We start from the raw sequence: 12,079 nt of genomic DNA on the forward strand, positions 1-12,079 counted from the left end.
GCTCACAGTTTCGACAAAAACTGGAGAGCAGAGCGGATATGGAGTTCCAACTTTGAAGCTAACTTGTGGATACTACAAGCAATTCATTCTTTCTAATCAGGTTGAATTCCTGTTCCAGATTAGTGTTTTTGCAAAGAAAATCAAACAAAATAGTGCACAGAATGAAACATGACTTTGTGGTATTTCAGATTTGTTCCCAACCAAAACAAAAAAAAACAAAAAAAAAAAAGAAAAAAAAAAAGAAAAAAAAAGAAAAGAAAAAGGTGACAGTAGATTAATCAAATATCCGGAAGTTGGCACTCAATGGCAAAATAGCAAACTCACAAGATGAAAATGAAAGAGATTAGAAGGGGAAAAAAGGGAAGCTCATGTCTCTTGGAAACACACAAACCAAAAGAGGTTAACAGTCGTGGCTATTTGGAGAGTTTGAAGTACAAGATCAAGGCAATGACAACAACGAGGACTGCAATTATGGAGCCGATAATACACTTGTTCCTGCTCATCCTCCTTGACATGTTGGTCAAAATTTTCTTACTTCTGCTAACGTTGTCATCTACTCCATGCAGCTGCAATACAAGAATGAAAACCCTCAAACAAAGATAGTCTAAAAGGCATTTTATTCTGACTGTTGCTGCTGCAAGGTAAAGTTTATGAACCATTGATGCATAGCACAATTGTACTGACCCTGCTCATCGGTTTTGCTTTTTCAAATGTTAATTAAGAGGAGCTTCTGAAGAACATTAATGAAGAAAAGAAAGACGGAGGCCAAAACAAAAGGAATTGAAAAGTAGAAAAGCTCTTGATAGAAACTTCAATGCTCTGTTTGAATCATGGAAAGAGCTAAGGAAAGCCAAAAAGAAAAAAAAAGGAGAAAGACACCAAGTTCTCTTGTTTGTTTTAACATGGAAACTAGGGAAGAAAGTCAAATGTAATGAAAATATTAAAAAGCTTATACATTTCCAAAATTTTTAATTCTTTATAAAAGAGGAAATAAGAGAAATAAATTTGAGAAGCACGTGAAAAAAAATTAGTGGGTGTTTTAGACTAATAATTTTTCTTCTTCACTTTTAAGAGCACTCCTCTCAATGTTGTTCAGCTCGATTGGTATCCAACGTGTAGATCAAAAGGGTTTGGATGACCAAGAGAGGAACATTGATTAGGTTTTATTAGAAGATGTGTTAACCCTCATGGAGTAATGAAATACTCTATATTATATTTCCTCATGTGATACTATACTGATGTAAAGGCCTCCTTAATATAGTGAAGGAGTTCAATCATACATTTCTTATTTAGATTTTGTAAATTTGGAGAGAATCCTTTGACTTTTTCTTTCCTTCCATCTTTACCCTCTATTTTCTTTCCCTCATACTTTCTCTCAAACTTTCCAAGATCCAAATGGAAGCATAAATTCAGACTTCAAATTTGGATCTAAGACAGTAGGGAAAGAGAAAACATGAAGGAATCTCAAATTATCTTATTTGATTTTTCATGGAAAATATGAAAGAAAATAAAACATAATGAAAATTATTTAAAAACTTGTAGATTTTCATATTCATCATTCTCTAAATAAAATTGGAGAAGGGTTCAAAAAGAGGAAAATTTTCTTAAGCTTAAAACTTAATTTTTATTTTCCTTCACTTGTTCTTTTCCTCCCCCTTTCCCCATTAATTTCTTTCCCTCAAACTTTTCAGTATGCAAATGAAGCCTAAATGGGACCTTAAGAGGAGGAATACCGTGTCATTGGCATGTAAGAGCGATTGTCGTTGTTGATGCAAATCTTGAAGAATTGAAACACCAAGCTCTTCTGTCTCCAGCATGGTTCTTTTACTTTCCTTAATTCTATCACTGGACTGATTTAATCTGTCTGTTGACATCATCAATCGTGCTCTTTGATTAGCCGATACCTATTACATGAACTCAGCATCAACAGATTGTTCCACAAATTCAAGATGGGGACTTCCAGAAGAAATTCCTTAATATATGAAATAACCATAAAATGTTTGAAAAGTTCTATAAGCAAATGGAGTTCATTAAATCAGAAAATATAACTGCCAAAATAAGAAGCAAAAAAGAGGCACTAAAAAGATACATAAAAAATGGTAGTAAAATGGGTAATCATGTACAGGCTTACAACTTGGATGCCCAATAGCCTTTTTGGCTCATATTTGTGTTTGACATGAACAATAAAGGAAATTTTATGAGTGCCCCTAAAGCTGCTCCATCTATCTTGTCAATTTATAGAGTCAGTGGATAAAACTGCCACAAATTGATGGCAAAGCAAGCTATTAAATATAAACTTAGAAACAAAATGCCAATGACAATCTGGAAAACAGTTTTAATGTTGACAGCGATGGTAATCTATTGTAGCAACTGTAACAATATCAACCACATATTTTCTCAAATAAACTAATCACCAGGGCATTTTAAAACAAGAAGCATGACAACAAGGAAGCTAAATGGATTCAGACATACCGACATTGCATCAGCCATTCCTGATTCTAATAAGTCATCTCGGGCAGCCTGATTTGAGTTAGCTGATGCAATTCTTTTAACCTCACTTTTCAAATTGTTCAGATCAGATTTGTATTCCCTTAGCTTAGCAAGAAGTACAGCCTTTACATTCGGCTGCAGACCTCTAGCCTCAAGGTCCATTTTCCGTATCTGGAGAAATATGGGCAAAGCTCACATTCAACCCCAAAAATATGGGGAAAAAAAAAAAGAAGAGAATAATTTCTGCAACAAGCAAATACAGTACCAGAGAGTCTGCTTCATCCAATCCGGCTTTTATTTCAGAAATTTGTTGCCTCTTCTGCTCTGCAAATCGACAAGAAGTTGCACAATCATAAAACCACAGCCATAACCAACATGAAAATAACAAAAAAAAAAAAAAGGAAATAAAAGAAATACTAAACATGCCACTTTTTTCTGGTCATGAACATAAAAATTAAAATTAAAATAAAACTCAACATGCTACACAATTTTTTTTTGAGAGCGAAAACATGCTACGCAATATAAGAATGCGTATAAACCCCCAACAACCAATTACAACATGATAAAATGCTACTATAATCCATCACATCAAACAATAAAATAATATCTCTTCTATGAAAACCAACATTGTGTGGACTCTGTTAAATGAGTTTAAGTGCCAATCTCATACAAATATTTGAGATTGTATTTTCTTAGTTTGACAAACATAAAGTACAGTCCACCACAGGGGCATAGAGAATGTCTTATTTTGTGGTAGATAAAAGTAAATCATTGAGAGGTGGCAGGTGCAACCCATTTTAGATGGCAAGTGTATTAGAAAGGACCCAACAGGAGCCAGAAACAGGGGAAACAAGACAAAAAATTGCCCCTAATTTAGCTTGTCTACATAATCCACCAGAACCCCTACTTGCAACAACAATCACTTTTAACCTGTATTAAAGTAATGCCCATGAAAACATAAAATGGGAGGTCAAAAGAAGCGAGACAATAACTTGTAACTGTGACTACCAGAAGAGGGAATGTTAAAACCATGGAGTTTATTTTGGTAGTTAAGAAGTCCTCTTCATAAATCATTTTTTCCCTCTCTATCCAATATGCACCAATCTACACAGTGGGGGTAGCACTCCAAGTACACTTTATTTCTTGCCCACAAATCTTCTTGCAATCCCACCAAAAGCTCTCAAACCAATCCTAGGATCACCAGTTAACTCCAAATATGACAAAGATAAAGGACCCTAGCTACCAATCCACAACACAATGCAAAAGAAGTTACAGATTACTCAACTATCTTATTCATGCAATGCCAGGTAGGCAAAACTTGGTCCCTTGAACAAGCCAATGACCAATCAATTGTGACTTGTGAGAATTCCTATATTTCAATGTCCAAAAAACAAAAAAAACAGCCATGTAGGACAGGGCAAAGCACCACACTTCCTTCCAAGGGAAGCCAAAGTAAGCCCCAGTCAAAGACCTTATTAAGCTCATTAAGTATTTCATTGTAAATTTACACTCAAATGATTAGACGTAATATCATTAAATCCTATATATTAAATTGTTCTCAATGTTTTGTAATTACACTGCTGCACCTCAAATTCCTAATTTCTTGAAATTGCCAAATCCAAACTAGCTATAAATTTTATTCTCAACGTTTTCTAATTACTAATTACACTGCTGCACCTCAAATTCCTAATTTCTTGAAACTGCCAAATCCAAACTAGCCATCCATGTTGGATTTTGACACTGGGCCAAAGGAAGAAAAGAGAAGAGGAAATTCTTTTGCATATCAAGAAGGACAATGATGATGGAGCAGATAATTTAGTTTCAAATGTATATTAAAAAAGGCATTAGATTTTGGTTATAAAATGAGTTCAAATATTCATTGACAATCCTTTCAATGAGTCCAAATAAAAAACTGCAGTCCTCTTTTATTTTTTATTCCTCCTTTTGATGATCGGATAAAGTATTATGTTGCGTTGTATAGCAATTCAATTGTATTTACAAAACCTACATTACAAAACTAGCAACAAAATACAGAAGCTAAGGAATGCCACAGATATCACAAGATTTAGAAAAAAGAAACCATCGTGTAGAACTTTGAAAGCAAGAAAAAGTACAGTGGCCATTGAGATACAATATGTAAAGAAAAAAATACAGGCATAATGCAACGAGTAACACCCTCCAGTGATTCTGGACTAGGGTAAATTACAACCCTTAAGTCTCCATGAAAATCCAAGACCGAAATTCCAAAAAAGTCAGTAAACCAATGTATGGCTGCATGCAATTGCGCCTTGCAGTCCCACTGTTCGGTTACTTTATAAAACAATTGAATCGAAAATGGAACTTAAGTTCCACAAAATCAGAATATCACCAATCCTAGCATAATATCAACAAAATGATAATTCATCTGCATTCTGCATGTATTGACAAAATGAAAGAAAAATCAGATGAGATTTTCCTATTACCTCCATCCAGAAGACTAGCTGTCGTACACTTCTTGGACAAATTGGCTGAAAGCTCACAGTACTGGCGCTCGTATCCATCAAATACCTCACCCATCGTCTTCAATTGTCCACAAAACACTGTGCAATCAATAATCCACACATTCAATCCCACTCACTCCTGAAACTAATCAAACTTTTTAATCAAAATCACAAAAAGCGCCCTCTATTTCTACAAATAATAACACAAATTTTCAGTTCGCTTAAAAAATATCTCCTCGCAACTAGAATTTGACATTTTTTTTGGGAAAAGATAAACCCTAATTTGATCGGAATCATGAGATCATAAGAGGGAGGTCCTCCATTCCTAGTAACAGTCACATGATTATGAATAGTTGAAGAGACCGATTGGATGAATCACTATTGAATAACTGGAGCAGACCTGAGATGATGAGAAAAAAAGAAAAAGAAAAAATCAAGCTCAAATTTCGCCGGAATTCAGAGAAGTTGCCGGAAAAGTAGCCTGAGTCCGGTGGCGATGGATCTGGAGTTGATCAGGAGAAAGTGGTGGTGCTTTTCAAACGACAAGCTCGTGGGCTTCGACCCACCTTGTTAATAATGCGAAGCTGAATGATAACCCTACACGCTGGGGTACAGTAAAAAAGTAACCTTCCTCCTATGATTGACAGCTGTCTGGATGGGTGAATGAGGCATAGGCGCATTTTTGCTAAATTGCCAGCACAAAATTATGGGACACATGGATTTAAATTTTACATTTCATATGTAAAAGCAATTAGTTTTCAACTCAAAATCCATTATTTTATCCATATTTATCTTATTTATTTTAATTTTTTATTCTTTTTCCATGCCTTCCGTTTAAAAAATAAAATAAAATTATTACCTTCCATTAATATCATTTAAATTGAAAATAAAAATTTTATTATCAAATAAAAACAAAAAATATCTAATATAATTCGTCATGTAAACAATGTTAATGAGGTTACAAATCAAATAGAGTTAAATTATTTGGCTTCAATTATTATCTTTTTATTTTTAAATTTTAAGTGTATCTTTTAATATTTTAATTTTTATTTAATTATAAACGATAATTAAAAAAAAATCTAATATGACTCATCATGTTAACATCAATGTTAACGAGGTTACACATCTACTAAAGTTAGATTATTTGGATTCAAAATTTATTTTATTTTTCAATATTTTGTTTTTATTTAATTACTCATAGTTTGTAACTAAGTTTTTATTTAATTTTAATGACTAAAAAAAAAAAGAAAATGAAGTATTTTAATAATAAACCTTGGATTGTTTTTACACTATATTTTAATCTATGCCCTTTATTTATAATTATATTCATATAATTTCTCTTTCTTTTAATTGTTATATATATTATAATACAATTAGTTAATCATAAGTATTTAATTGTATATTAACCCTCTTTTTTTGGGTTTAGATTTTGAGTTCCCCTATAGGATGGATAGTCAAATTATGAAAAGGTAGCTCGAGACTTTCAACAGAATCAAGATACCATATTGAACAATCAATTTTTTCGAAAAACTTAAGGTCATAGGATTTATATTATGCTCCTTAACAATTTTGTTTAATCATTCTTCACACTATAGCTTGGTTTGGGATAAGGTTTGTTGATTTCATGTTTTATACAGTGGATATACACCCTCACGACATTCCATGTGATTAACAATATATATATGGCATGTAAACTCCACCAGGACTCATCTAAATAAATAATAGCATCATGTTTCGTGGTCTATAATGGTGCATGCTCTAGACTGGGCTAATGAATCTTGCCCATGATCTCCCATTTGTGAACAAGTCTATATTTTTCCTACGTAAGCATTATTTTTAGCATAATGGTTAATGAGACATGGTGTGTCCGAAGGCTAGTTGGTCTTCCCACTATTCGATACTTTTGAGAATAGTTTGAGGTGAAATTGATAAGTATCGTGTACATCTTGGTCACGATAAAAAGGAAAGGGAGACCATTGTGTCTTTGTGACATGTGTCATCCCCAAAAGTTTATATACTATCATGCTTCCATCTACTATTTCAAAATACTATTAAAAGCTCAGCTTCCTTCCAAAACACAACAACAAAGAATTCATTTTTAGTTTAATGATTCAAGCCCATCTTAGGATATGTATCAAGCCCATCTTAGTTACAATGAAAGGAAGAAAAGACCATTATGCTTTTATGACACTTGTCATCTCCAAAAGTTAATATATTAACATGCATCCATTAATGTGAGAGCTACATTTTCAAGCACCATAAAAGACTCGATTTCCTGCCAAACATAATAACAAAAATTTCTCCATCAATTAATGCCCCAAAGTGTTTTCAAATACCTTCCATTTCCTTTCCACTCTTTTTTCCCTTCTTCACTTTCCTTTCCGTCATTCCCTCTTCCAAGTGGAGACTCTATAGTGCAAAGGCTTTCGTCACTCTCCTCTAACATCATTGAACTCTTTTCTAAAGTATTCTTCGTTCTAGATGGACAAGTTTTGTAAAGTGAATCATATGCAAGATTAAAAAAGAAAAAGAAAAAAAATCTATTGAATTGGTCTTTTAAAAGTAAAATTTGAAGTTAATAAAATTTTTTGCAAATACAAGTTTGACTTAAAACCTCTTACAATAAATATATATATTACTTATTATTGTGAAAAAAACTACAATAAAGAACAATAATAGAAAGAAGAAAATAAGAATATAAAAATAAAAATCACATAAAACACATAATGATTTACATGGTTTGACCTAAAGCCTACATTTATGGGCAAAGATGAAGAAAAACTTCTTCAATTGTTAAAGAGGATTATGATCCTAGAACTCTTAAATCCCAAAGTCTCAATTACACTAGAAAAGAGACACAATTTTTTTTTTTTTTAATCAAAATCTTCTCTTATATATTTTCTTAATTACATAGGATGATTTCATATAAGAAACTAATTGTATAATTTTCAAAAATATTTATTCCTAAAAGAAAATCTCACAATAGGATATTTCCTTTATGATAATAGGAAACTCTCTTACAAAAATATATTCTATTAAGAAACTATCAATGACTTTCCAATTGACTCAAAAATAAAATTTGAGACAATTTTCCAATCATCTCCACTTTGGCTCAAATTCCCAAAATTCAAATAAACTTAAAATTCTTCAATGTTACTTTGCTCTCACACCCCTAAAGTGAATAGATACCCTATTAGGGACTTCTTCTATCCAAATTTTCAGCATAGTCAGAATCAACATAACCAATTATTATCCTAGAGACATCACTACTTTTATATCATATACTAAGTCAATATGTGATGTTTCTTTCAAGTATTGAAGTATCTATTTTATTGATTGCCAATGGAACTTTTTAGGGTAATTCATATATATACTCACCACACTAACTACATGTGAAATGTCTAGCCTAGTACAAATGTTGGGATTAAGACCTAAAAAGTATGACATGATGTAACAGATAGAGATTTATTTATAAATTTATTTATTTATTTATGTCTCTTAGTTTCCGTTTATTATCTCATTTGTCTTAATTGATTATTTGAGCATACATACCTTACATCACTTGCATTATACATGACTTAGGTGCATTAAGAGTTGTATAGAAGATCCAAGTCATGGGTTCTTTATAGAGTAATGAATAGTCCATAGTCAATTCATGGATTTGGGCAATCCATTTGAGACTATAGTGCACTACCTCTTAATTAATGAGATGACATATCTTAGTCGTTAAGATGGTTTTCCCACGGTGAGTGCATTAGTATATGTGATGCACACTGAATATGACTTATAGTGAATCATGACGTATCGATTGTCATGATTCACTAAGTTACCATACCAAATGGATTCTCAACCTTGAAAGGATATTAAGCATGTGCTAAAATTAATAGGAGACTTTAGCCTATGGGTGAAACCTTAAGGTGGTCACATATTCTTATGGATTGGGTTACTATTGATGAAGGCTAATGACAATAGGTATTCTCAATAAATGCACCACAATATCTTATGGAATTAAGATAGTGCATTCCCTTGAGTGATCTAAAGGATATATGAACTGGAAGAATAAGGTAATAACATTTCTTTTAGTGGAAATTTGACATATGCTCATTGGAGCTAGAAATATATGTCAATTAACCACATAATAACTGATATTTGTAACTCAAGGATTAGAAAAGGTAATCTTGATGGACGATAACACTATCTGGTTAGATTATGAACACCAGTTCATAGAGAGTTTGTATCCAATGGATTGTTATTTACATAGGGTATTGGAGAGCAGTTAATCCTCTTTAATGGAATGTTGAATCAACTTTAGAATTGGATTATGAGGGAGCCAGTACTCCTATGGGTCTCAATGGTCCTCACTTTGAGCTCATATATCACGATGACACAATTTATGAGGGTTGAATTAACTTTAAGTTCACTTTTGTGCATAAAGACACTTTGGTAATTACGTAAAATTGTATAAGGGATAGTGAATAAGTTCTCTAAATTAGGCTAATTGATTAATTAGATAACCCTATGTGGTTAATTAATCAATTAGGACATATTTTGGGCTAAAGTAGATGACCCAAATTTTGTGGGATCAAGTCACTTAAATTCAGTAGTGGATCCTTATAAATATCCCCTTAAGGGTTAGAGTTTCTATTACTTTTGGTGTGAGAGTTGTTTTCCACCTTTGGAGAGAGAGAACCTAGGATTCCTTTCTTCAAAAGTCCACACTTTGAAGTGTTAAGATCGTGATTTAGGTCATCTGAGGAAAATCTTGGGCGTACGAGACTCCTGCAAGTCTTTAGGCTTTCTCTTCACTGCATGGAATTGATTTGAGAATGTCCAAAACCTTTAGTCTAGATCCTAAAATGTTGAAAATGTTATTTTTCGCTTACCTTACATAGGATCTAGAGACCTAGGGTATTTAACATGTACTTATCGATCTAGGGTATGAGAATGAAGAAATTCAAGGTTCCTAGCAACAAACCATAAGATACATAATGTTTCCAACTACATTAGCATATGGAATATGTGATATCTGCTCTCATTCTTCCTTGATCTATAGTGATAAAACACTTGCAAATTTGAAGTGAGCTATTTGTAGAGTACTAATTGATTTTGACCTTGCATTCCAAAACGTTCCAATACTTTCTCATTTTTTTTTTATGTAATAAGTATAATTTCCCTATTTTATTGTCTCTATGAATCTCCAAACCTAATATTTTCTTTACAACTCCAAGGTTTTTCGTTTCAAACTCTTCCCCAAATTGAATTTGCAACCTATTGATCTCAAACATATTTTTTTAGTCACTTAACATATCATCAAGATATAACAATAAATAAATGAAAGAACCATCAATCAATTCCATGTAATAAGCACAATTGTCACACTCGCTCCTATGATAGCCATTGCTAATAATAAAAGTATCATTACCGAGGAGATTGCTTTAAACTATAAAGAGGTTTAAATAATAAACAAACATGATATTTCTTTTCAGAATTGATGAATCCCTCAGATAGATGCATATAAATTTGTTCTAAACCCCTTGAAAACCTAAAAATTGAGTTTTTATAGTTTTGACAAAAAAATCCACACCTGACATGTTTCTATTAGCCACTTATTTTCTAAATAATTACCTAAAAATTACTATATATATATAATCTTGATTTCCAGTTATATGAGGCCTACTTAGGATGGATAAAGTACCCAAAACACAATTCCTGAGGTGAAAGAAGTGAAATCTCGAAGTAGAAGTGTGTGATTTTGAAACTAGGGTGATTTCAAAATTGGAGTGCTTTCAAAATGGATTTCTATATCATAAAATGACTCTTCAATTCTACCTAATTGTTTTCAAACAATCATAACTCCTTCATTTTAGCTTTGATTTGCATACTATTTGAAATGTTAGACTCCTAACTTCTCGAGCTTTGAAATGATATATAATTTACTCAAAATTAACCTTTGAAAATGCTTCAAAAATTACATCAGAGTCAAGGTATATGATGTTGCCAAGTTTGAATTCCAATTCTCATGTTGAACATTGAGCTATGGCCTCTAATATTTTTTCTCGTGTTTGTTGTCCTATATATCTCTTTATAATATTCATTTCTTACCTCTAATGCTATGCATGACTCCATTTGCATTTATTACACCTTTTATCATCCTTGAGAACTCTTGAAAGTCCTTGTAAACACGTTAAGCTCCTTCACTATCATGGATAAAAAATGTTCTTGTAGCTTGCATCATTTTCATCTCTTAAACCTAAGTTTTAGCTCAAGATATACATTAGACTCATCACTAGGGTTTTTATAACAATTTGAGTTAAGTGTAATGAGTTAAAATTTTTTATCACATAATTTGCTTTCTAATTGTGTCATTAGAACACAATTTGTGGCTCTAATAAATCACTAGAGTTAGAAGTTTTCTCACTTTCTTTTCTTTTACGATCTGGACAATTTCTCACAAGTACCCTTCTTTGTTGCAATTGAAAAACTTTCACCTGAGCTTTCTTTTCTAATCTCAAACACCCTTTATGGAGAGAGCATCTCTACCATAGATCATGGTATACATGAAGTGCTCATAAGATTTGGTAGAAAACACATCAAAATTATAACTTTGTCCTTATCATCAATTTTGTTTTCAATATTCCTCAAATCCATGACAGTTTATTGAACTCATCAATGTACTCTTTAAGGGGTATATCTTCTTTCATTTGGAAAGTGAATAATTGTTTTTTCAAATACAAGTGAATTGTAAGAAACTTCATCATATATAAACTTTCCACCTTCAACCATAACTTGACAATCATATCATTTTCTACAACCTCATAAAGTACCTCATTACTTAAGCATGATAAAATAGTACTATATGTTTTCTCCATAAGTTCATCATTCTTTTCATCAGACAATGTTATTGATGGAGCCTCTCTACTTTTTAGTGTTTTTGACAACCGTTGTTGAGCTAATAAGCATGCATCTTAACGAGCCATAAACTAAAATTGTTTATGCCATCGAACTTCTTAACCTCAAACTTTGTTACCATTTCAGGTCTAATAACATGTGCTCTAATACTAATTTGTTATGAAAAACTATGACAAAGAATTATAATATGAAGAAGAAAA

The 12,079-nt window shown here is 32.2% G+C and overlaps 1 protein-coding gene across 4 annotated transcripts; it reads right to left on the reverse strand.

Moving 5' to 3' along the window:
* Nucleotides 1–153: 153 nt before the first annotated feature.
* Nucleotides 154–5,551, reverse strand: LOC100264508 (vesicle transport v-SNARE 13). Of its 4 annotated transcripts, none has more exons than XM_010662788.3 (6): nt 5,371–5,545; nt 4,953–5,115; nt 2,756–2,814; nt 2,473–2,661; nt 1,734–1,904; nt 154–566 (listed from the first exon to the last, which is right to left on the reverse strand). In XM_010662788.3, the coding sequence occupies exons 2-6, from the start codon at nt 5,044–5,046 to the stop codon at nt 414–416; spliced, it is 666 nt and encodes a 221-aa protein (XP_010661090.1). In that variant the 5' UTR covers nt 5,047–5,115; nt 5,371–5,545; the 3' UTR covers nt 154–413. The 4 variants fall into 4 exon arrangements, with proteins under 4 accessions (XP_010661090.1, XP_002283972.1, XP_010661091.1 ...); XM_002283936.4 differs by having other exon boundaries at nt 4,953–5,069; nt 5,371–5,537; XM_010662789.3 differs by having other exon boundaries at nt 4,953–5,109; nt 5,371–5,536.
* Nucleotides 5,552–12,079: the final 6,528 nt, after the last annotated feature.

Source organism: Vitis vinifera, chromosome 14 (assembly GCF_030704535.1).
Source record: "Vitis vinifera cultivar Pinot Noir 40024 chromosome 14, ASM3070453v1".
In the NCBI taxonomy this organism is placed as follows: domain Eukaryota; kingdom Viridiplantae; phylum Streptophyta; class Magnoliopsida; order Vitales; family Vitaceae; genus Vitis; species Vitis vinifera.

Coding starts and splice junctions, on each gene's coding strand:
- LOC100264508 (XM_010662787.3), bottom strand. CDS start 5,046: ATGGGTGAGGTATTTGATGGATACGAGCGCCAGTACTGTGAGCTTTCA. Junction 2,815..4,952: donor AGCTAGTCTTCTGGATGGAG/GTAATAGGAAAA, acceptor GTCGATTTGCAG/AGCAGAAGAGGCAACAAATT. Junction 1,905..2,472: donor GAATGGCTGATGCAATGTCG/GTATGTCTGAAT, acceptor TTCATGTAATAG/GTATCGGCTAATCAAAGAGC.